The sequence below is a fragment of the Macaca nemestrina genome, chromosome 6, assembly GCF_043159975.1.
Source record: "Macaca nemestrina isolate mMacNem1 chromosome 6, mMacNem.hap1, whole genome shotgun sequence".
NCBI classification, from domain to species: Eukaryota; Metazoa; Chordata; class Mammalia; order Primates; family Cercopithecidae; genus Macaca; species Macaca nemestrina.
In genome coordinates, this window is record NC_092130.1 from 79,954,628 (window position 1) to 79,982,415 (window position 27,788).

Sequence of the window (27,788 nt, forward strand, 5' to 3'; positions counted from 1 at the left end):
TCATCTTTGGTCATGGAGAAAATACTACAAAGAGCAGAATCATAGTTCATAACAAACATGTAGCAGAAATAAAAAATAAATCTTTGTTGCAACCCATTGTGATTTGGAACCGTATGTTAACTCTCTCTGATGTAGCCTATCCTGACTTACATGCACATTTAAATTACTTCCCTGGTCCCAGTAAGCAACTGAGTTCATGATCCATGCTTTTCCTTTAGTTCTCCTCTAACTTCTAGAATGTGAAAAATTGAATCTCAGTAAGGTTAAATAATTTGTTCAGAGATCATGAAATCAGTCTCTGAATATAGATCTGACTCCAAAGTCTATGTGTTTACTTTAATTCCTCAATCTCCTGTTCCATAACACAATCAAGTATTTGAACTATGCCATTATTGCAATTTCTACTTCTTACTATACAGTAAAGATATAAAGTGGCTGTAAAATTCACAGGGTTCTGAAATATCTAATCAAAGTACATATGTTACTTTTACATAGTAGTTGCTAAAATAGAATAAAATCTATTTTGATAGATTTTCTGATAAATCAATTACAAATACATATATTGATTTTCAATTCTATAGTCTTATGTTTATTTTATAAACATATAATCTGGACCACTTTAAGATAATTTTAAATCATATTTATTGTTTTGCAAATAATAACCTAGACATTTCTTAATATTTTAAAAACCCCAACACAAAGTAATAAATTTGGCTTCTTTTCCCCACAAAAATGGGAAATGCCTTTCAGTAAAGGAAATTTTAAATTATTTTTACACACCAGTTGGTTGCTGGAAATTTATAGCTCTTTAACATGACACCAGCAAAAATAATTAGCATTAACTGATTAATACATAAAAGAAAACAGTTTACAATCATATGGTAAGCAAGAAACAAAAACTGATCAGAAAACACCGTTTTATAGTAATTGTCAAACTGATAAACTATTACAGTATAGTTTATCTCCAACATCTCTGAGCTCATTGATAGAGTACTTCTATACATATAAAGATATAATAAAGGATACAGTATTTATTACAACAACAAATTAAAGGTTGTCAAAATGTATGTAACTTAAATACCCCCCCAACATTGATATAGTGGCTTCTTATTCCTTAAACATAGAAATTCCACTCTTCGCTGTAGAAAGATAAAGTTCTTTCATCAAAAGGCACATTCTTATCTGCAAGAAAAAGAAAAAAAAAATACCATAAGTGTCCTTTCTGGAACAATTTAAAAAACATTTAGAACTATTCAGAAAGATTTGGAGGGGAAGGAAGAACATAATACAAGTATTTAAAATTATTAAAAAGAACACCAATAACACATGCTTATTTTGTCTAGATTAATTATTTCAGAAATTATCTTTTAAACACAAATTCTAACTTATTAAAGGAATTTTATATTTAACTACTGTGAGTAAAGACTAGGCTATATTCATAATAAAGTTTACCCTCATGTAATATTAATAAATGACTTTAGTGGACGTGAGTATACAATACAGTTGACTGTTGAATGACATGGGTTTGAACTGCATAGTACCACTTAAGTTGGTACCACTTAGATTTTTTTCAATAAATACAGTCTAAAGTTTTTTGAGATCTGAGACAATTTGAAAAATAGTATAATGAACTACGTACTTTAGAAATATCAAAAAAGGCTGGGCGCAATGGCTCACACCTGTAATCCCAGCACTTTTGGGGGCCAAGGCAGGCAGATCACTTGAGGTAATGAGTTTAAAACCAGCCTGGCCAACACGGTGAAAGCCCGTCTCTACTAAAAATACAAAAATTAGCCAGGCATGATGGCACACTCCTGTAATCCCAGCTACTCAGGAGGCTGAGGCAGGAGAATCACTTGAACCTGGGAGGTGGAGGCTGCAGTTAGCAGAGATTGTGCCACCGTACTCCAGCCTGGGCAACAGAGCAAGACTCTGTCTCAAGAAAGAAAAAGAAATATTAAAAATTTAAGAAAAAACTATGCCATGAATGGATAAAATAAATGTAGATGCTGATCTATTTTATCATTTATGATAACATATATACAAATCTACTACAAAATGTTAAAACTTACCAAAACTTATGCACATAAGCACAGACTGTACATGGTGCTATTTGCAGCCGAGAGATAAGTAAATATAAAGATGCAGTATTAAATCATAACTGCAGAAAATTAACTGTAGTACATAGTGTACTACTGTAGTAATTTCACAGTCCCCTCTAGTTATCATTATGGTGAGTTCAAGTGTTGTTGGTATTTACTTAAAACACCATGTGACACTAATCATCTCCACCTGGGCAATTCGTATCTCCAGTAAATTGTGTATTGCATTAAAAGTGATCTCTCATGATTCTTGCATAGCTTCTACTGCACTTAGTGCAATATCATAAACCTTGAATAACATGATGACACCCATACAAAATGCCACTATTGATAATGGAATTGCTTCTGGTGGAAGCAGAAAGTCATGACATTACAAAAAAAGAGCTGGATTGCTTGATATATATTGTAGATGGAGGTCTGCAGCAGGAGTTGCCTGCCATTTCAAGGAAAATGAATCCAGCCTAAGGACCACTGTAAAAAAGGAAAACAAAAACAAACAAACAAAAAACTGTGAAACTGTCACTGTAGTTTCATCAGCAAGCACAACATCTTTGCACTTTTTTTGAAATAACTTTTTTATCTCATACTGAAAATTAAGCTTTTATGTGGTTACATGATTGCTATAAGAAATGCAAACCTACAGACTCTAATATGATTTGAGAAAAAGCAGATTCATTATATTATAATCTAAAGCAAAAGGAAGGTGGAAGATCTAAAGCTGAAAAATTTAATGCCAACAAAAGAGGGTTTAATAATTTCAGAACGTGGTTTGGCTTAAAAAAAAATTGTGAAGATAAAAGGAGAAGCAGCCTTTGTTGACCAAGAGGCAACAGACCAGAGTCCCCAGAAACCATTCAGAAAATCACTGAGGAGAAAGGATATCTGCCTAAACAGTTTTTAATACAGATGAAAGTGCCCTGTTCTAGAAGAAAAATGCCACAAATGACACTTATTAGTACGGAAGAGAAGTAAGCAGTATGATTTAAGACCGAAGGGATAGGCTAACAGTACTGTTTCATGCAAATGCAGTAGAGTTTCTCACCAGGATTGCCCTTACATACAAAGTTGCTAACCACCAAGCTTTGAAGGGAAAAGATAAACACCAGCTGCCAGTCTTTTAGTTGTACAATAAGACCTGGACACTGAAAACTCTTTTTCTGGATTGGTTCCATTGACGCTTTGTCCCTGAAGTCTGGAAGTACACTGCTAGTAGGGGACTGACTTTTATAGTTCTTTTGATATTGGACAATGCCCTGGGCCACAAAGAACCCCATGAATTCAACACTGAACGCATTAAAATGGCCTCCAAATACAATGTTTCTAATTCAGCTTTGAGATAAGGGGGCCGTAAGGATGCTTAGGCTCATTACACCCAGTACACTATGGAAAGGTTTATTCAACACTACAGAAGAGATCCCAATAGAGAACATCATGAAAGTCTAGAAGAAATATACCATTGAATATGCTACCATTTTATTGAAAAAGGCCTGAAAGCCATCAAGTGCAAAACAATAAATTCTGCTGGAGGAAACTGTTTCAAGATGTTGCGCACGACTTCACAGGATTTACAATAGAGCCAACCAAGGAAATCATGAAAGACATTGTGGATATTGCAAAAAAAAAAAAAAAAAAAAAAAAAAAAAAAGGTGGGGAATAAAAGATGTCAAGATAAAGATCTTGGAGTAATTCAAGAGCTAAGTGACATTCCAAAGGAACAATGAACAGAAAATGACTTGATCGAGATGGGTGCTTCTGAACCAGTGCCACATGATAAGGAAGAAGACGTAGAAGAAGCTGTACCAGAAAATAAATTGACAGTAGTCAATGTGGCAGAAGGATTCCAATTATTCAAGACTGCTTTCAGCTTCTTTTATGACATGGACCTTTCTGTGATATGGGCACTAAAACTAAAGCAGACTGTGGAAGTAGAATTGGTACTAACAGAAACAGTTTTAGAGAAATGAAAAGGCAAAAAACTCAGATGTGTTTCTGTAAAGTTACACCAGTTGTGCTTGCCTCCCCTTCCACCTCCTTCACCTCTTCTGCCTCTACCACCCCAAGACAGCAAGACCAGCCCCTCTTCTTCCTCCTCCTCTTCAGCTTACTCAACGTGAAAATGAGGATGAAGACCTTTATGAGGGCCACTTTCACTTAATGAACAGTAAATATATTTTATCTTCCTTATGATTTTCTTAATAACATGTTCTTTTCTTTAGCATACTTTGTTGTAAGAAAGGAGTATATAATACATATAACATACAAAATACATGTTAATTGACTGTTCATGATACTGGTAAGTCTTCCGGTTAACAGCAGGCTATTAATAGTTAAGTTTTTGGGAGTCCAAAAGTTACACGTGGATTTTCGATTGTGTAGTTGGTGCTCCTAGCCCCCATGTTATTCAAGGGCCAACAACAGTTATTCATTTCTATGGTTTCTATAAATACAGTTCCTTGTTCCTATTTCTAACCTTCAGAAATGAGGGTTACTAAGGCTACAAGCTACTAAGTATAATCTATAAAACAATCAATGCTTTGGATATTTATAATACGGTAACAAAAATTATCCATACTAAAGACAAGATTTCCAATAAACATTACAATGGGGCAAGTTTGCCCATTTACTCTTATTGCCTAACTAGTTTATTGTAATATAAAACTATATTTTCAACACACACATTTTTATAGATTTTCATTCTAATTATACAACTTACTTTACTACTACTTAATCTAAATCCTGGCTTCCAAAAAAATGTCTGCTAGTAAGAGCCATCATAATGAAAAGCATTTGATCAAACCAAATTAAAAGAAAAACAAAAACAAAACAAAACCCAAAGTGTGCAGATTTTACAAACTTAATAAATCTTCCTTTATAATCATCAATAACATTTAGAACTTCATTGGAAAAACATCTGAAAATGAATAATGCTCTTTTTCATCTTGTGTTATCTGAAACTTTAGTCAGGAGTCTGTAATAGTTCTCTAAATGATTAGTATAAGAATAATGAGGTTCTAATATATTTTTACTTTGAAAGCAAATTTAATCCTTTAAAAATATACTGAAGGTTATTAAAAAAACAAACAAACAAACAAACAAAAAAACATGTAACACTTAGAATTCTATCGTATAGGCCTTATTCTTTTAATGCTTGTAACCCATGATAATACTGATAATGAATTTGTGGACTATGAAAAAAAGTCAATCTGTAAAATCAAAGTTGCAGTTTCATAAATGAGGAAAAGAACACAAAATGACTACAACCTAATCCAAATTCTATCACTAAATAGCCTTTTGAACTTGACTATATATGAGACCCTAAGGAATATCTACAATATTTTTTTCAAATACAAAAGAAACTACCACATAAAGAGTCTCTTAAGGTATGGTTTCAGAAAGGTTTTTTGAGACTGATAATTAACCTCAAAACATATGCAAATAAGCATAACTGTCTATTATGATCTATCAATCATATTACATTGTGTCCAACATTTTCTTGAAACTGTTTATATTTATAAGACTGTATGACCAGTTCTCTCATTTAGAGTATTTCATTCCTTGAGTGGGAATTTCATCAGAATTCCATTCTGGATGCTTTCATGCTGTTCAGCAGCCACTATAGGAACCACCACTCCACACTCCCTCCCTGGCATCACTCAACCACAGACCAAACGTAATACTGAAGAAGGCATTCTTATTTATATGCCCAATTGGAAATATTTTTAACTCATCAAGAATTAAACCAATTCTCTTCCAGTCTTAAGCATGGTCTTCCAGCCTTAAGTGAGGTCTCAAATTCCTGAACTCAAATTATCCGCCCACCTCGGCCTCCTGAAGTGCTGAGATCACAGGCGTGAGCCACCATGCTGGGCCTTCATAGGCTCTTATTTGATTAACTTGTATCTTTAAAAAAACAAAACAGGCCGGGCGCGGTGGCTCAAGCCTGTAATCCCAGCACTTTGGGAGGCCGAGATGGGCGGATCACGAGGTCAGGAGATCGAGACCATCCTGGCTAACATGGTGAAACCCTGTCTCTACTAAAAATACAAAAAAACTACCCGGGCGAGGTGGCGGGCGCCTGTAGTCCCAGCTACTCGGGAGGCTGAGGCAGGAAAATGGCGTGAACCCGGGAGGCGGAGCTTGCAGTGAGCTGAGATCCGGCCACTGCACTCCAGCCTGGGCGACAGAGCAAGACTCCGTCAAACAAACAAACAAACAAACAAACAAAAAAAACAGAAAAACAAAACAAAACAAAAAAACCTTTAACTCAGTTGCCACCTACTCACTGAAATCCATGTTGCTATCCCTCAGTTGCTCTTTCTCAGGAATCCCATAGCAGTTTTAAAAAAGTGGAGTGTTAATATGGTATAAGAAAAATAGCTAAGGATTCCTACTCTCTGGAGGGGTGATATAGAAGTTGTAGAAGGTAGACTGGTTGATTCAAAAAAATGCCACAGGCCTGGTGTGTGGCTCACACCTGTAATCCCAGCACTTTGGGAGGCCAAGGTGAGTGGATCACCTGAGGTCAGGAGTTCAAGACCAGCCTGGCCAACATGGTGAAACCTCGCCTCTATTAAAAATACACAAAATTAGCCTGGCATGGTGGCAGGCGCCTGTAATCCCAGCTACTTGGGAGGCTGAAGCAGGAGAATCGCTTGAACCCGGGAGGCGGAGGTTGCCGTGAGCTGAGATCACTTCATTGCAGTCCAGCCTGGGCAACAAGAGCCAAAATCTATCTCAAAACAAACAGACAACAAAAACAAACAAACAAACAAACTCTGCAACAGAACCAGGAGCACACAGTATAATCCTAGTGGGTCTGTTAACAGGATGCTCTTTCGGCAATAATGGCAGGGATAGAGGCTGTGCTCCAAAACCAAGCAGGACAAGCTATCCCTCACCCGTGGCCAGCAAAGATAGAAGACTGCAAGTGTGATGGTTAATACTGAGTGTCAACTTGATTGGACTGAAGGATACAAAGTATTGATCCTGGGTATGTCTGTAAGGGTGCTGCCAAATGAGATTACATTTGAGTCAGTGGGCTCAGAAAGGCAGATCCACCCTTAATCTGGGTTGGCACAATCTAATCAGCACCAGCATGACTGGAATATAAACCGCAGAAAAGTGTGAAAGGAGAGACTGGCCTAGCCTCCCAGCCTACATCTTTCTCCTATGCTGGATGCTTCCTGTTCTCGAATACTGGACTCCAGGTTCTTCAGTTTTGGGACTTGGACTGGCTTTCCTTGCTCCTCAGTGTGCACGTGGCTTATTGTGGGACCTTGTGATAGTGTGAGTTAATACTTAATAAATTCCCGTACATATATATTCCATTAGTTTGGTCCCTCTAGATAACCATGACTAATAGAGCAAGTATGACCTTTCCTATGAACGGTACTATATTTCAGAGTTTATAAGACACACATTTTTCACAATTTAAAATCTCTGAACTTCAGATGCATCTTTCAATTGATGGCATCTTACAATAGCTGTCAGACGGGGGCAGTTCTTACATAGTTGCCATTGGCTGTATGTGTGGATCAAAGCTCTTTGCATTGTCGTCACTTTGAGTGAATTATATGCATTGTTGGTATTATAAGGATGAATTTAATGAGGTTAAAATACCTTCAAAAAGTTTATTTCATGAATCACCATTGAAGCAAATTTTTTTTGTATGCAGAAAGACATAAAAGAGAACACTAAACTATAATTAATATCAGTGAAGCAAATATTTAGCACTAAACGATGACATTAATCCCATACACGCTTGCCAAAAACAAATATCTCTTAACATGGAAAGATACCCCGGATAAATGAAAACTCTGCTAGTTTCTGTTTTGAGAAACTATTATACACCAAACAATACAACTACAAACATAAATTGCCAAATTCTTCAGAAGGAAAGCACAATGAAAAAGTACTGAGAGGCTAGTGTGCACAATTCTTGTATAATTTAAAAATATCACAGTCGGGCATAGTGGCTCATGCCTGTAGTCCCAGCACTTTGGGAGGCTGAGACGGGTGGATTATCTGAGGTCAGGAATTCAGGACCAGCCTGCTCAACATGGTGAAACCCCATCTCTACTAAAAAATACAAAAATTATCCAGGCGTGGTGGCAGACATCTGTAATTCCAGCTACATGGGAGGCTGAGACAGGAAAATTGTCTGAACCTGGGAGCAGGAGGTTGCAGTGAGACGAGGTCGTGCCATTGCACTCCAGCCTGGGTGACAAGAGCAAAACTCTGTCCCAATAAACAAACAAACAAATAAAACAAAACAAAACAAAAAATTGCTACATCATTTCACAATTTAACTGACAGCTATTTCTTTTCTTTCTTAATGATCTGCTTAAAATTAATGGTGTCTTAGATTAATTGAATAATGAAGTCTGTCTCCGAAAAACTTGGATCAATTTGAAGTGAAGAGAGAGGAGAAATAAGGGGTAGAATTTTTATCAGTATGATATTTACATCCTGAATTGACAAAATTTAAGCTGAAAATAATGGAACTAACTGGAATTTTCAGTTTTCCACCATTATAATATAAAATAAAGAAAAACTAAGAATGTTATATTCTTGCTCAACTACATTATATGGCAGTGACATGGATTACCAGTACACATACATCTATTTCAAATATATAGTCTCACATGAAAACACACATAAGTAACCACAACATTTAATGCCTTGATGGCTTTCAACATATTTGAAATAGGTAGGCAACACATTGAGCTATGCATGCTGCTAAGCTTAATAGGTAAAAATATTTTAAAAATTAAACATTCATTCTTCTAATCACCAAACGTGTTGAGTTTTTATTAACTGTGAGGAATATCACTTGGTACTGAATGGGATGATGGTCATCAAAAATTGGAGAAAAAAATATTAAAAAAAGAAAAACAATATCCTTCTTTATTAGTGCAAAACTAGAAATACAGCTTGGAAATAATTCAGAAGGACAAAAAACATTGGCCTAGAAGGGAAGCCTGAATTATAGTGTCATCCTGATCAATCATATGCTGGATGTTCTTAAGTTTTTTGGATTTTTGTTGTTATTTTGGATAAACTAAATAGTTTTCAATTAAGACTAAGGATTGTCTTTTTAGGGTAGTCTACAAGATTAAAACAGGCAATTACAGAGATCAAAAACTGGGAAATATTTTAGAAGTGCAGTCCAACTATATTATTTGGCAGGCAATTTGGTAAGAAGGAGGAATCAAGATTCAAGAGATGGGTCTAAGGGCATTCAGTCAATAATAGAAGCTCAAGAAGCACTTAAGTCTATATGATTATGTTCTGTTGCTCCTTATTTTATCATAATACTTCTCAGTTCTGGAGGATTTAGTCATTGAAATCTGAAGATTAGATCCTATGTCAAATGCTCAGTTTTCTATCATTTACAGAATTTCCACTGTACTAAAAGAAAAAAAAAAATGCTGCTCTGGTTATATCAATGGATTCCTATTTCTTCTACAAACAAATGGACTATAAAATAATAAACAACCAAGACATCCTACTAGTATGCACTATGCTGTATCCTACACATTTATTGTACTGGATACCTCTTCTTTCTCTACGAAACTGCTATTCATAAATAATAATGTCTTAGAATCCATGCTTTCATTCAGTGACTCCCATCCCAAATATTTCTTTTTCATCAGTAGCCAAATTTAATCTTCAGCAAAATTTTGAAAAAAAATTATATAAAAGTTCTTTTTTGCTACCTGTTTAATGACAAACACAGCAAAGTTCCCTTTAAGAGAAAAAATTAAGTAGGAACGATCCTACCACCAACATACCAGTGGACAAACTAAATATAAATTTCTAAAGTAAATATTAGTACTTTAATACAATCTTATATTCTATTTACTTTGACTAAGGTTAGTGTTTATTCTGATACTATGTTATACCCAACAATTAAGACAGTGTTTTAGAAATTAGAACTATAGTATTTTCAAATTGATAACTGTTTGAATAAGATTTTCTTAATGAGGGTTTCTCACTAAACACTTGTATCAAATCTGCAATCTAATTCTGATATACTGATGTTAATAACCAGGAAATATTTCATGGCCAAGTACCTCATTGAGCACAAAATATAATCAACACGTACAATACAATAGTATACTTAATGAAGCATAACAGCAGTAGCCAAAAAGCAAATGTAGGGCTTTTTAAATTACATATTTGGCAGAAATTACTAAAGTAGCCTGAAATGACAGAAATATTAGCTTTTAGAATCTGTTACCAAGATTGTCAAAATGTCCTCTAGTTTATATCATTATAAAATAATTATTTAAAATGATTATAAAATAATTTTAAAACTTAATTTTTATTTTAAATTATTATGGATACATAATAGTTTTACATATTTGTAAGGTACATGTGATATCTTTATACAATCATACAATGTGTAATAATGAAATCAGGGTAATTTAAAAATAAATTTACTAAATCAAACAAAATAGCAAGAAGGTATTGTTTCCATTTGTTGTTTCATGCTGTAAAGCATTCTTTTAAACTTGTGTTTCTTCAGATTGCTTATGAGAATTTGTCTCCATTTTGCTTTGAGAAAAGCGATAGTAATTTTTAGTCAGCATATGCGGCCTCTGACTCCTCATCAGTTTTTTTTTTTTTTTTTTTTCTGGAAAAGCTGAAAATTCTACCAACAGTTCAAGAACTGAGATTTGTTTTTCAGTTTTATAATTCCTTTGTGCAAAATGATTCAGCAACTAAACAAAAAAAAAATGCCTCTAATTAACAAAATTAGGGTAACAATAGCTCATTCAATAAAAGTTGTATTAAGCAGCACAAACTTTTTTTCCAGAAACCTATAATTTTTCCCCATTTGATTGTACTGAGCCTCAATGGTTAACATACAAGACATAGTTGGTGGAATGGTGGTTTGCTACTCAATATCTTCCACCTCAGCTGATAAGTCTGAGCTAATCATGGTACTTCCATTTTCCTCCCCAGGTCCTAGTTTATGAATGATCTCATAATCTAATCCTGGACAATGATGTGAAAAAAATAAAAATAAAAAACAACTGTGCTGGAGGACTTTATGGAAACCTTTCTCATTCTTAAGAAAGATACATAAAAGAGTGTGGCCCTGACTTCCAGTTAAAGTTACCATCTGGTTGTAGTTATAGGAACTGCTGGTATGATCCACTTATCAACCTAAGAATAAAACCAATGCAGAACAATGAGCAGAACCAAGGGAATCACAGAGGAGAGGAGCAAGACCCTTGAAGTACTTTGCCTGCTCAGGCCCCATCTGTGATATTCTGTTACATGAAAAAACACACTTCCTTTAGGAAATTTATATTAAACCATATATTGGTGTTTTCATATGGTTCAATTTAATATAAAGAAACAGAGAAAATACCCCACATCTTAATGACCGACAATATTTTGATGTATTTAAGACCACATTAAAAAGCACCCCTCTCAGAAAGAGCTGACTACAAAAACTAGTTTTGTAAAATCATAAGCAAGGAAATTCATTTGCCTCTCTGGAAATGACTTGCTTCCTGTTATTCTGTGGATAGAATCTTGAAAATGAAGAGGGACTAATTTTAAAAACCGTTAAAGAAGAAGATAGCACCACTAAGGGATGATCTCACAAGAATTATTACAAGTTATACTGTAGACTAATTATATTCTACAATTGAAAAGGCAGACAAATCATACTACTAATATGCTTTATTTTGGGACCTATGTATTTGGAAAATTAACAGTAATACAAGTGGTAGTATAGAAGACATAGTGAGCAGAATCTAGAATTATCCTCTTTAGGTGTAGTATAAATCAAATAAATATTAAACAAATGGAATGAGATTGATTGCAGGATATTGCAGATGAAGCCATTTAAACTAAGCCTCAGTTTTCCTATCTTTCAAATAAGAACAATAGCAACTACTCTGCAAGAAATGTTTTTAATTATTTCATAGTGAATTTAGATCCTAGCATAGTCTCTGATACATCCTGCACTAAGGGTATATTTTATTAACAAGCAGCTGTCACAATCACTCCTATTGTAGTTCTGTTACTTCACTCTGTCCAGGCTAGAAATAAAAATTCCTTTTATGAAAAACTGCACCATTTACTTAGATATTCTTTTCTGCTCTGGGTTTTAGTTATTTGAATATTATCCCCGCCCCATCCCCCCAGTAGAATATAGGTTCTTTGCTAATTTTTATTCAATAAGAGTCAAATTTGGGTGAAGAATTATAACGAGAGAAGTAAACAGCAACAGAAGTAAAGCCAAAAACTTTATTGCTAAAAAGTTAAGATAACTAAAATAGGACTTAGTAATTTCTAATAAAATATTTACTCCAAGAGCGAAAGCTGGACCGAGTCATCAGTTTAAAAATAACATTTTCAGTTTGAGGCCAGGTGCGGTGGCTCATGTCTGTAATTCCAGCACTTTGGGAGGTTGAGGCAGGTGGATCACCTGAGGCCAGAAGTTTGAGACCAGCCTGGCCAACATGGTGAAACTCCGTGTCTACTAAAAATAAAAAACATTAGCCAGGCTTGGTGGTGCACATCTGTAGTCCCAGCTACTTGGAAAGCTGAGGCATGAGAACAGCTTGAACCTGGGAGGCAGAGGTTGCAGTGAGCTGAGATTGTGCCACTGCACTCCAGCCAGGGGGACAGAGCAAGATTCCGTGTCAAAAAAACAAAAACAAAAACAAACAAAGAAAAATTATAAGTTTGGAAATCTGTGGAACTGTATGTTTCTTTGTCCTTTAGAATCCAATTCAGTGGTACATTGTGCTCACATATAGAGTTCATTGATCAAATAAAAATAATGATTGATTTATACAAGACTGTCTTAACCATGTAGTTAGGACATTTTCAGAGAGTTTAAAATTGGCTCAAGTGCTGTTTTATTAGGAAATGTCACATTTTATTAAGAAAAAATAAAAAACTTTACTTGAATCAACTTTACTACATTTAATTAGACAGATTAATATAACTTCTTTAAGCAGGAATAATACTGAACTGTTTTTATTTATTTATTTATTTATTTATTTATTTATTTGAGATGGAGTCTCACTCTGTCGCCCAGGCTGGAGTGCAGTGGTGAGATCTTGGCTCACTGCAAGCTCCGCCTCCCGGGTTCACGCCACTCTCCTGCCTCAGCCTCCTGAGTAGCTGGGACTATAGGCGCCCGCCACCACTACTGGCTAATTTTTTTGTATTTTTAGTACTGACGGGGTTTCACCGTGTCAGCCAGGATGGTCTCGATCTCCTGACCCCATGATCCGCCCACCTCGGCCTCCCAAAGTGCTGGGATTACAGGCGTGAGCCACAGCGCCCGGCCTGTTTTATTTATTAAATCATATCGACAATATTTTAAAGTACTTCTATAAAACTTTCAACAGTTCTAAAAAAAAAAAAAAAATCAGGAATATCAGAGTCAGCAAGGGAATCATCTTTTCAGTTCAATGGTAAAACCCAAACTGTAACAGTTATATGTTTCTGATATTCTTTGATGGCTGAATTTAATTTGCCTTGGTTAACAAAATATGTGGCCAGTATAATCAGTACAGTAACATATAACACATGTAACTATAGCCACCAGAGACTTTGCTGTAAAAATGGTTGTAAAACCTACTCTTTCCATTGCAGGGTATTTGTAGCAATCTTGGCAATGGAAAGTAGATTTATTGACAACAATAACAACAGTAAAAGATGCCACATTTCTGGACCTTTCTATTACTTTATAATAAAGTAACAGTAAAGTAATATATATACACACACATATATATACACACTTAAGTATATACTTTATATATTGAAGTATATATATTTATATATTTACTGGAACATAAATATAAATTTAAATAAATATTTCTATATATTTATATATTTATTGGAATATACATGTATATATTTAAGTACTTAAATAATCACAAGGAAAAGCAGTTATGTGAAAATTATGCACATAATTCACCACTTAACTGTTTTCTAAAATCCAGGATTTTATGGAGAAATTTCTTGATAAAGCAATTTACAATTACATTAGAAGTAACAGAAAATCTGAATAGCTCTATGTGTATTAAATAACTCTTCCCATCTAATAAAAAAGTCCATTCACTTAACAGTTTCACTCATTTGTTCTATTAAATACTTAAGGAAGAAATAATGGCAGTGTTACACACATTTTTACACACATAGATGCAAAGGGATCACTTCCCAGCACATTTTATGAGAAACAGAAATCCTAATTTCAAAACATGATAAATATACTGTAAAAGACACACACACACACACACGTATATATATATACACACACATATGTGTGTGTCTTTATAAACACTTTAAGAAAACATTAGTGAGTTGAACCCAACAGTATATAAAAGGATACCATGACAAAGGAGGATTTGTCTCAGGAATATTATGTTGGTTTAACATTCAAGAATCAATTAATGAAATTCACCATATTTATTTACTAAAAGGAAAAAAACAATCACTTTCAGTACACGCAGAAAAAGTATGTGACAAAATTCAAAACTATTCATGATAAAAACTCTTAGCAATTTAGAAACAGTAGGAAATTTACTTATGCTAACAAGCAATATCTACAAAAAAAACCTGACAGCTAACCTACTTAATATTGGGGCTAGCCTTATCTGATATTTACTTCTTATAATGCTACAGCAATAAAAATTATTTGATATACAATATGCATATAATCTGGGATATCCAACTATTTTAAAATCCACCTATAGCAATCTTAATTCCCTCTGCAATCTTTGGCCATCTTTGTCATGTAACTGAACAAATTTACAGGATCTAAGAGATTACGATGTAGGCATTATATAGCTGTTCAAGTTCCTCTTTCAGTGCCTAAAGAGATCTTATATATCCACATAAGTATTGACTTTTTCTTCCAATTTACTGGGGGGAAAATGGTATTAACCATGAGTATCATTTGTTACTAAAGTGAGCCACAATAAGATCAGTGTGCAGGTTTCACACAAGAAAAGTTAAAAATGTTTAATGAAGTGATAGTGTAATATATGTTTAACCTCTAATATCAACACTAAAAAATCAGATAGGGTTCTGCCCATTGAATTAAAAAGTCAGATAGGGTCCTTCTTCAAATAAAGTAATGGTGTTTGGAATGTATATCTCATTGTAGAAAAAAATTTCTAAGCCACAGAAGGTAATAGGAATAAACACACCTCTTCTCACACCTCTTTAAAAATGCTGTTACATGGTAGAAATGTGGCCACCTTCTCCAAATTACACTCACCCTGATTCCCAACCTCTGTGCTTAGACTGAAAAAAATAGCACAGATATCTAGGATCCAGTGTGAGTGTAATTTAAATGATGTTTAATATTGTTTCAAGAAGAGAATAAGAGGAGAATAGGAAAACTCTATGACCATTCTTTGCTTCTTTGTGCCCTGAAAAATCCATCCTTATTGCTCATTTAAAAAGAGAAAAGGAAATCTGGCTTAGAGAAGAGCCATTATTCCTGATTTAGTCAAAAACCAAAAATTGCAAATCCCAACTTTATATCTAAGACTCCTTCATTCTGCATTGTGGAGATAAATATATATATATATTTTGTTAAATGCATGAGGCTGAGCATTTTGTCCATTTTTGCGCACTATTGTATGCATCTCTAGAGCTTAGTAGAGTGCCTGGGGCACATGGTAGTTAATAGGTGCTTTTAATGAAAGAATGAATCTATCCAATTTGCTCTGCCCAGTGGGAGATCATCTTATAGGCATCTTGAATTCCTCATCATTAAAACTGATTTCACATTATCCAACCCATAATTCTACTCCCAGAAATTTACCCTGAAAATCTGCCTCCAACAATACAAAAATACATCTGCACAAAGTTACTCATTGCAGTACTATTAATAATTACAAAACAACTAAAACCTACCTAAATGTCAAACCATAGGTGACTGAATAAACCACAGTTATCATGCTATAGCCACTATTGAATATGCAGCTGTAAATAAGTATATATATATATATAAAATAGCCTCTATAGAGTAATATGTAGCTCTATGTCATATATGTTCATATACATATGACATAGTAAATGACATGACTTATAGTTACATATTACTCTATAGTGAGTATAATGCATACATATATATGGCATGACTTATAGAAAATATCAAATACAACAAAAAAGTATAATAGAGCATATATAGCATATTACATCTTATGTAAGAAATGAGGTAAACATAAGAAATACAGGTTTTGTCAACTTTTACCAAAAAAACTATAGGGAAGATAAACCAGAAAATAATGAAGGTGTTTATCTTCAAAGGATGAGGTGGGAAGAATGGAATAGAGAGTGGAAAGTATACAAGAGAGACTACAACTTTTGTGTGTGTCTGTATATATTTGTGTGTGTTTAAATTTTATGTATAGTATTAACTTTTGGAAGCATGTCTGTGTTTTCCTTATAAAATAAAACAAAAATAGGAAAGGAAGAAGAAACCTAAAACAGAAAGCAAACTAAACGAAATTAAATTATATTTCAAATGACTACTATGAGCACACTGAAGAGGAGTGTGGGAAAGAACTAAGCCAAATTATTTATGAACACAGTATCTGACTATATATCCTTAGTACTGGACATGATGGGACAGTGAGGAGAAAACTGCAAACTTTCATAAATTCTTTTAGAAAGTTTTTTTTTAAGCAATGCAATTCTTTAATAGGCAAAGAAACTCAGAAACTAATTCAGTTTTATTATAGGACTGAACTGATTAGTAGAAGTATTGAAGCCAGACATCTCATGACAGTAGAAAAACACAATTATGGAAAGGAAGCAGGCCAAAAAGAATCCATAGAGACAAACTGGAATGGGAGGTGTGAAGTGATAATATCTAAAGTACACATATATGTGTGTATATGCAAGCACATGGACACCAGGTGTATTTATGCATATAATACATAAATACATACATTTAGTGGAACTGTGTGCTGAAAGGCCCAGAAACAAAGTCAACCCAGTTGCAAAGAGTTTACCGAATGCCCATTCAAAGAAACCAGAGCTCTATGGAGAAATGCCTGCTTTCAAGGCTGAATCCAAAAGGATCTAGAACATCTGGTGAGGCTGGAAAGTAAGGCGGTATTTTAAAAAAATGGGACCGAGTTACAAGGACAGAAACCATTTTGAAGAAGCTCCCACTGACCATATCTGGGACCACATGTGCACTAAAATAAGTACAGCAATGAATTATGAACCTTTGAAAAAGAGAAAATCATCATTGCATATTGAGATAGATAGACAAGGAAGAAGAGAAGGTTTTTACTTATAGGAGAATGTCAATGCTGACTGGTACAGAAAAGAAATAATGAAGTTTGAAAATAATTGTGTTCTAACTTTCATAACGAAGATTAGATCAGGCAAGAATTGTGATGAATAGATGTTAAACATGGGGAGAAATTTAGATGAGAAATATGATATTTTCATGATTGCAAAACGTTTCCTCATTAGTTATGGAGGGGAAATATCATTAACACAATGGAGAAATTGAGGAAAACCTTAAATAGGTGCATAAAAATTATCACTGCTAATGAAGTACAAGTGGACATCTGTGTTTCCAGGTATGATACCTTTAGAAGATAGCATGAAGTAAGTAGTATTTCAACTAAGAATGAGGAACCTGAATCTAATTATCAGATAAATACAAACATCAGAATATCATATAAATACAAAATGAGAGGAATGAATTCTTCTCTATACATACTACGAGAGAAAAAAAGAACACTCAAGAGAATAAGATAAAATATTAATAAGTAGTAAATCTGGAAAAAAAGTATGGAATATTGTGTACTGTTTTCATTCTTGTAAACTTTCTGTAAGTTTAAAATTATTTCCAGACAAAATGGATTTTTAAAAAAGTAATGCGTGAATATATGCTTCTTGAAGAAAAAAAATCAGATAGATATAGAAGGAGAACTGAAGATGAAAAATAAACTGTTTCTTTTCCCCGCTGGCTGCCAAATTTCACAAAGTCAGAATTTTTTTTGTTTGTTTTGTTCTGCTCTCTAATGTATCTCAAACACCTAGACCAGTGCTTGGCAAGTAAATAGCTGCTGCATCATTCATTTGTTGGATAAATTAATGAATAGGTAAATAGTAATGTGCTGTTCCTGTCACTTTATTTAGATATATATTAAAGTTTTGCCTTATTTATTGAGTAAATTGGGTCAAATTACTAAACAACTCAAGATGATTTCATTCTTATCCCTGAAACATGCTTTACCATTATTATAATCAATTCTCGCTCTTTCACTCTGAAAACAGGACCTACATCTTGGTTAAGATGTTTATTAGGGCAGGTAATTAATACTTTCCAAAGCTGCTTAAATAATTCACTCCTCTCTGCCTTTCCTGCTGTATCTGTAATGCAAGTCATCCCATGCCTTTGCACCATCTAATTACTTTTCTTCCTTGTCACTTTACTCTTTATCTTGGTCTCCTTCAACCCACGCAGTCAGGGTAACCTTCAAAATAGAACTTTGTAATCAAAGTTTCCCTTCTCTTAAAATTTTCAAAATGACTTTTTATGGCCTATAGAATTGATGATTAGCATAGATTACAACTGTTTCATGAACTTTTTATTTTTCCATTTTTACTGAGGTATAATTGGCAAATAAAAATTGGATATGCTTAAGGTGTTTACCTTGATGTTATGATGTGCACATACTATGTGAAACAATCACTGCAATCACGCTAATCAACATATCCATCACCTCTTGTGATTACCATATTTTTGTGTGTATCAAGAACAATTAACATCTACCCTCCTATCAAACTTAAAAGTATACAATACTATATTGTATTGTAACTATACTCACATTGTTGTACAAGTTATATCTTGCATAACTTACTCATCTTGCATAAATGAACTTACTCATTTTGCATAACTAAAATTTTGGATCCCTTGACTAACATCTTCCTATTTTCTCTTCTCTGCAACCCCTGGCAACCCCTATTCTATTCACTACTATAAGCTTGACTATTTAGATTCCATATATAAGCAAGATAATGCAATATCTGTCTATGTTTGGATTGTTTCAAATAACATAAATTCCTCCATGTTCATCCATGTTGTTGCAAATGTCCAGATTTTCTTCTTCTTTTTTTTTTTTAAGGCTGAATAATCTTCAATAGTATATTATACATGTAATTATATATATATATATATATATATATATATATATATATATATATGTGTCATACTTTTCAAATTCATTTATCTGTTGATATGGTTTGGCTGTGTCCCCACCTAAATCTCATCTTGAATTGTAGCTCCCATAATCCTCATGTATCATGGGAGGAACCTGGTGGGAGGTAACTGACACATGGGGGCAAGTTTTTCCCATGCTGTTCTCATGATATTGAATAAGTCTCATGAGATCTGATGGTTTTATAAAGGGTAGTTCCCCAACACATGCTCTCTTGCCTGCCGTCATGTAAGATGTGCCTTTGCTCCTCTTTTGCCTACTGCCATGATTGTGAGGCCTCCCCAGCCGTGCAGAACTGTGAGTGCATTAAACCTCTTTTTCTTTATAAATTACCCAGTCTCAGATATTTCTTCCAAGCAGTATGAAAATGGACTAATACATCTGTCAATGCACATTTAGGTTATTTCCACAACTTGGTTAATGTGAATAATGCTGCAGTGAACATGGGAGTGGAGATCTCTCTATGCAATAATGATTTCCTTTGGATATATATCCAGCAGCAAAATTGCTAAATCATAAGGTAATTATATTTTTAATTTACTGAAGAATTTCTGTACTGTTTTCCATAACAGCTGTGCCAACTTACATTCCCACCAACAGAGTCATGTGCCCATTTTAAAATCAGATTATGTGAGATTTTTGGCTATTAAGTTATATGCATTCCTTATATATTTTGGATATTAACTCATATATATATATTCATATAGTTTATAAATATTTTGTCCCATTATTTAAGTTCCTTTTCACTCTGATGATTATCTCCTTGGCTGTGCAGAAGTATTTTAGTTTGATGCAACCCCATTTGTCTATGTGGATACCACTGTCAAATGCTTTTTCTGAGTCTACTGAAATGATCTTGTGGGTTTTTTTCTTTCAACCTAATAATGTGTTCTATTGCATTGATTTGCATGTGTTGAAAGATATTTGCACTCCAGGGACAAATCCCATTTAATCATGGTGTATCATCATTTTAATACGCTGCTGAATTTGGGTAACTAGCATTTTATTGAAGATTTTTGTATCTATGTTCATCAGGAATATTGGCCTGTAGTTTGCTTTCCTTCATCTGGCTTTGGTATCAGGGTAATACTAGCCTCATAAAATGAGTTTTAAAGTGCTTCTTCTTCTATTTTTCAGAATAATTTGAGAAGGACAAGTATTAATTCTTCTTTAAATGTCTAGTATAATTTACCCATGAAGCCATATGGTCCTGGACATTTCTTTGTTGGAAAGTTTTGGATACTGATTCAATCTCCTTATTTGTTACTTGTTTGTTTGGACTTTGAGTTTCTTCTTGACTCAAGTTTCATAGATAAAATGTTTCTAGGAATTTATCCATTTTTCTAGGTTATCAAATTTGTTGGCATATAATTGTTCATAATAGTCTCATGTTTTCTTTAATTTCTGAGGCACCCATTGTAATTTCTTCTCTTATTTCTGATTTTATTTATTTGAGCCTTTTTATTTTTTGCTTAGTCTAGCTAACGGTGTATTGATTTTATCTTTTCTAAAAACAAAATCTTAATTTTATTAATTTTTCTCATTTTTTTCAACTCTAACATATTTCTACTATAATCTTAATTATTTCCCTCATTCTGCTAATTTTAGGCTTAAAGCGTTTTTATTTTGCCACTTTCTTAAAGGGTAAAGCAAGGTTGTTTATTTAAAGTCTTTTTTCTTTCATAACATCAGCATTTATTGCCATAAACTTCTCTCCTAGCAATGCTTTTGCTGTATCCCATAAGTTTTGTTATGCCATTTTTTTTTTTGGTCTTAAAATAGCTTTTAAAATTCCCTTTGATTTCCTATTTGACCCAGTGATTGCTCAAGAGTGTGTTGTTCAATATATTAATCTAGTCTTCGTTGCTATAAAGACATACCTGAGACTGGGTAATTTATAAAGAAAAGAGGTTTAATTGGTTCATGGTTCTGAAGACTATACAAGCATGGTGCTGACATCTGCTTGGCTTCTGTGGAGGTATCAGGGAGCTTTTACTCATGGTGCACGGTGAAATGGGATCAGGTACTTCAAATGGCAAATACAGGAGCAAGGAGGAACAGGTGCTACACACTTAAAACAACCAGATTTCATGAGAACTCACTATCATAAAGACAGCACCAAGCCATGAGGGATCAGTTCTCATGATTCAAACATCTCTGACAAGACTTCAATTCCAGCATGGAGGGTTACAATTGACACGAGATTTGGCCTGGAGGTATATTCAAACTGTATCTTTTAGTTTCCACATATTTATATTTTTTTCCTGTTTTCCTGCTGTTATTGATTTCTATTTCTATTCCATGGAGGTTGGAAAAGATACTTGGAATAATTTCAATCTCCTTAAAGTTGTTAAGACTTGTTTTATGACCTAAAATGATTTATCCTAGAGTGCATCCCATGAGCACTTGAGAAGAATGTGAATTCTTCTGCTGTTGGGTGCAAAGTTCTGTATATGTCTGTCAGGTCCATTTGTTCTATAGTGTTGTTTAAGTCAGCGGTTTCTTTAGTGATTTTCTGTCTAGATATTCTATTCATTATTGTAAGTGGGATATTAAAGTACCATAAATTATTTCATGACTGTCAATTTCTTGCTCCAGATCTGTCAATATTTGCTTTATAATTTAAGTGCTCTGATAGAGTCACACTAATTGTCATATCTTCCTGGTGAATTGACTCTTTTACTATGTAATGATCTTTTTTTTCTGTCGCAAGAGATAGTTTTTTACTTAAAATCTAATTTGTCTGATAAAAATTTGGCAACCCCTGCTTTGTTTTGGTTACCATTTGCATGGAATATCCGTTTTGTCCCTTTTCTTTCATCTTGTGTGTGTCTTTAATTGAAAGTGAGTTCCTAATGGACAGATGTAATTGTTTTGTTCATGTTTGCCTACTCAGGCTGTAATACTATCAAAATGTATGCTTGATGAACATATTTTCATTAAATGAATAAATTATCAGCATTACTAAAACTTCCTTTAAGTGTGTGTGTGTGCATATATAAACAGCTTAGATAGATAGATGGATAGACAGATATATAGATACAGATATATAGGACTTAGTAGTCCAATTTTTGTTAAGTCATCTTCTTTTCTGTAATCCTAAGAGATTTGTTTTCTTTGCATTTGTACCTGACTCTGCACTCTAATTCTCCTTCACCCAGTAATCCTTCTGGATTCCAAGATGGCTTTCCTTATTAGGTTGAATCTTTGTTGCCTTTTTTCCCATTCTATTTACATTGGCATTTATTCTATACTCATGTCATTTTATTTATCTGAACCTCTTAGGAAAGGTCTTAACACTTAGTGAGAATAGATCTCAGTATAGATGTTACAGCTGTATGATCAGACCATAAACAATTAGTCCCCCAATTCTGCAAGGCAGCACTATTTGCAAACACTAGAACCCAACTAAAAACAAAATATCTTCAGAATACAAAAAGGAAACTAAGTTTACTAAGTATTTCTCTCACACACCACACACACACACACACACACACACACACACACACACCCAAGTTAATACATATTGCAAGAATGAAGGAATTAATGGGTCCTAGGGAATAACTGGGTGATGAAATAATCTGTACAACAAAACCACATGACACAAGTTTACCTATGTAACGACCCGGCACTTGTACCCCTGAACTTAAAATAAAAGATTAAAAAAAAAAAAGAAATTTTTAAAAATTATTTTGAGATGGTATTCTATTGTGTGTATCTATTTCAGCAAAACAATGTGAATATGAGCTATGGGGTAGATAGCAAAAAGAACTTCAGTAAACAGAATTGAAGAAACTGTGTTGGAATACAAGCTGTTAAATGAACGTCTATTTTACTTCTTCAGTTTACTTGTCAAGGACTTGCTTCCTGATTCATGGAATTAAACTATTGGAATACTTACCTTCGAGGATGATTGGCATCAAACAATGTGTTGTCATCATCCTCATCATCTTGTTCTAAAGGTGTCAATTCCATATTTTCTATGTTAGTGTCCAAAACTCCGTATCTCCTAGTCTTTCGGTTTCTTCTTCTCATCCTATCAAATAGAACAAATTAATGAATAAAAATTATTTAATATGGCATAGATGATCCTTAGTGTCTATTTATTTGTAAAATAAAATAAATTATTATTCTGTTTCTGACATAGAAAGCACTCAATATCATAAGGGTTACATTTCAGATATGCAACAAATTTACCACCTAGGATTAAACGTTATGAGACAAAACCTACTCCTACATGTTTATGTGCCATCGCCTGTTTCTTCTGTCTGACATACTCTCTTCTCCTTGTCAACTGATGGTGCCGACAAATAACTTTTAAGCCTTAGTTAAGGTACTGTACTTTAAGTCTTAATTTTTAAAGGCTTAGGTCAGGTACTTCTTTAGCGAAACCTCCTGCTCCAGCCTTTTCCCCATGTTCTTCATGCTTTCTTACCACTGTTTAGATGTCCCTGTCAGAAACTGTATGTATATGCATGTTCACAGACTAAACTGATACCCCACAACTCTAGCTGCATACCAGAATTACCTAGGAGTATTTTTTAAAGTCCCATGTTTAGGCCCTAACTGAATCAAAATGTACAGCAAAAAGAACTAAATATCAGTATTTTGTTGAGGTTCTACATGTGATTCCAATGTGATATAAACCATTATCTGAGATCAGTGGTTCTTGCAGTGTGGTTCTCTGGATCAACAGAATCACAGTCACCTAGGAACTTACAAGAAATGCAGATCTTCACGGCTAGCCCAGACCTAGTGAATGACAAACTCTGAAGATGGGGCCCAGAAACCTGTGTTTTAACAAACATCTCTTAGGCTTTTGATGCATACTCAAGTTTGAGAACCACTGGCTTAGTGAAATTGAAAAGATTCAAGGGTGCTTAACATTCATTATTATTAGCTGTATGTATGAAAACTCAAGATTTAGAGTCCTACTTCCAGTTTGTGTCTCAAATAACTTGTTCTTTTCCTTCAAATCATTTACTTAATTTGCATTCCTATGTGCTGATGTATATGTTTATGTGGTGTTTATTCATCAGTCTCTCCCAGTAAGTTCTCTGAGGGCAGCAACCAAGTCTGTTTTATTCACCACTATATAACCACTTTCTAGCACAGTGATGTATCAATTAAGATGTTCCTCAGTTAGTTGCTGAGGCTCTGAGTGACTTCTACCTTGGCGACCAAAACTATGACCCTGCAAGGAATGCCTAAGTCATCTCCAAACCAACAACTTCAACTCCACACACAGCAAAATGTATTTCACAAGAGTGTCCACTGGAGTTTGAAAACAAAATAGAAAATATTTCAGTCAGTTATCACAAATAAAATCCGTTTGCATAAACTCTGATTTACTCTGTTCGACATAAGTGGGATAAGAAATACTTGGGCTATAACATTAACTGTAAAGAGCAACATGAGCCTCTTCAAACATGCCAGTGAAGCCCCTGGAAAACAAACTTACCTGCAACAAATACTTGAGTCTTACTAAGCAACAGGTATGATATTAGCTTCTGGGTGTAAAGTGCCTGGTCTCAGGGTTAAAATTTACAAAATGTTACTAAGTGTGAACACAAACCAAGAAAATTTCCACCAGTCATTACCTATAGAGCTGTCTATATACACGTCTAAAGTGACGGCACAGGAAACAGAGAGTTAAGCATAGTATTTAAAGTTACAAATGTAACTAATGAAAGGGTCAGTAAATATTAGTACTAGCAAAAATGAAGTAGTATGAAATACAAAGTACGCTTTCTTTCATAGTGAGAAATTAAGTATGTTTAGGTTGTCACATTAACAAGTATGTGTGTGTGTGTGTATGTGTGCCCACACACCCACACACATCATGTAGACCAGAGGTCTAAACTTTCTCTGTAAAAAATTAGATAGTATTTTATGCCCTGTAGGACACACTCTGCTACATATTCATTTAAATTTTTGTTTTGTTTACCACCCTTAAAAATATATAGATGGATGACTGATAGATAGACAGATAGACAAAACATTTTTGGCTCTTAGGCCTTACCAAAACATCAGCAGAAGGAATTTGGCCTGTGGGCCATACTTTGCTAACCTCTGATTTAGACTTACGGAAGTAATTGGCAAACAAACAAAGGAAAGAAATAATAAATGTATTGTCTTTAGAAAGTAGAAATAGAAAAACAGTCTGGGCATGGTGACTCAAATCTGTAATTCCAACACTTTGGGAAGCCAAGGAGGGCGGATTACCAGAGGTCAGGAGTTCATGACCAGCCTGGCCAGCATGGTGAAATCCTGTCTCTAGTAAAAATACAAAAATTAGCTGAGCATGGTGGGGTGCACCTGTAATCCCAGCCACTCGGGAAGCTAAAGTAGGAGAATGGCTTGAACCTGGGAGGCAGAGGCTGCAGTGAGCTGAGATGAAGCCACTACACTGCAGCCTGGCCGGCAGAGTGAAGACTCTGTCTCAAAAAAAAAAAAAAAAAAAAAAAAAAAAAGAGAGAGAGAGAGAGACAGAAAACTAGAGGAAAGTTAGTTGACTATTCGTGCTTTTGAATCATATTATTTAATGATATCTGCATGCAATTGTTTCATTTTAAAAAGTGATTACATAAGAGTGAGTGAAACTAGTTGGAAATATAAGTTAAGGATATTGAGAGTTAAAATTTCTCTTTCCTTTTGTCAGTCTTTTGCTAGTTTTTGAAACCATATGGGTTCCAAACATTTTGACATTTTTAGTCAATAAAGTTAATGTCATGTGAAATTATTTTTGGAAATAAACTAGATTCTCCCAGGTCATATATATCAAACAGTTAATATGTTAACCTGTCATTGTTAGTCACAGGACAGGTTGGCTAGTCTTAAAACAAACAAACAAAAAATGATACAAATGTAGGGCTTAAAGACTTTAACATTCTGCTCATCTTATGTTCTTCTCTACATTTAAAGTCTTTAATGATTCCTAATCTTACAATAAGCAGTCAAACTAATTTGCCTAATAATACTATTTTCCCTATCTGTGTATAGCCTAAACATTTGGCTGCATTGGTTTGGACATTTTATTCTTTATTCTATCCTTTAATTTAAACGTGTATGTAAATACTATCTTCTAAAAATGAATCCAAATTCTTTAGAAACAAGAACCTATTTCATATATAAATACAGAATATTGTTAGGCATCAGAGAAATGGGTGATGTAGTTCTAATCTAAATGAATTTACTGTTTTAGTATATGTACTGACTCATCCAAGAATGAGTAAAAAATGCTGTATGTTATTAAATAAAATTTAAACCAGAAATGTAATTTCTCTAAAAATGTCTTTGCTCTGTTCAAAGATATAGGGAGTGATAATTATGTGGTCATACAGCCACATGGACACATAAAAACATCAACTATGATAAAACACATACACTCTATTACTATATGGGGTGATTCATCTCAACGAAGAAAAAGAAAAAAAATTATAAAGCTTTCAAATAACTTGGGTGATTCAACAAATACTACTGAAAATACTAACAAACATTAAGTATAAAATAAAATACACATTAAAACACACCAAAATTTTAAGTAAAAAGGCTACTTTGTCTTTTAATATGCATTGTGTATTATTAAAAAAAAATAAAAACGAGAGCTTTAATATTTATGCAATTTTAATAGCCATGGTTCTTTTCTTATAAATGAATGTCTTCATTAGGCTCATGACACCCAAACTCATCTACACGTGTGTTGACAATTACATATATATTATACACACACATGTAGATATAGACAAATATATGTACACTTTTCTACTAGACATAGTAAATGCATTTGGAAATGCAGAAACAAATTTTGCCAGCTTCTAATAAAAATAAAAATAGAGACTTTACACATTTGCACAGAGGAAAGTATGGAAGCCTGAGCAGGCAAAAGAAAAAAGCTATATGATTACTCATATAGAATTATATTCACTCATCACCTGGTATGCACAGATAAATGATCCTGGTCAGATGCTTTCTAGGTATTCAAGTTAATATTCAAATAGCTGCCTTAATATAGATGCAGATTCCTTAATGTTCCAATACACTCAGGTTGGTAAGAACTATTTCTCTTCCAATAACATGTATATAAGTTAGAGTATCAAAATAAAACTAAATTACTAAAGTAAGTTTGATAAAATTTTATGTAAAAATATATGATGCCACATAAAATAAACACAACAGAATAAAATTCCATTTCATTTCATTGCTCTATGAAAGGGAGAACACTGATCAGTGTAACTTGCTGCGGCTTGATATATCCACCTGATTTAAGTTTGCTGTAATTTGTTGTATCTACCTAATTTGATATTTTCCCTTCTGTTTTTTTTTTTCAAAGCTAGCCTGAAGAATATATTATTTACTATTCACACACACATACACACTCCCTTATGTGGTTAGACATAATGATGAAACAGTAAATAATAATCTATAACTAAAACAAAATTTTTTTCTT

The 27,788-nt window shown here is 33.9% G+C and overlaps 1 protein-coding gene across 1 annotated transcript in view; it reads right to left on the reverse strand.

Annotated features, from left to right (window-relative positions):
- Positions 1 to 625: 625 nt before the first annotated feature.
- LOC105471054 (family with sequence similarity 174 member A) overlaps positions 626 to 27,788 on the reverse strand; it is a 44,131-nt gene continuing 16,968 nt past the window's right edge. Inside the window, exons 2-3 of the mRNA XM_011723397.2 lie at positions 23,241 to 23,375; positions 626 to 1,182 (exon numbers count right to left, since the gene is read on the reverse strand). Of these exons, the coding sequence (XP_011721699.1) occupies positions 1,179 to 1,182; positions 23,241 to 23,375 (139 nt within the window). The 3' untranslated portion in view covers positions 626 to 1,178. The remainder of the gene's footprint in view (positions 1,183 to 23,240; positions 23,376 to 27,788) is intronic.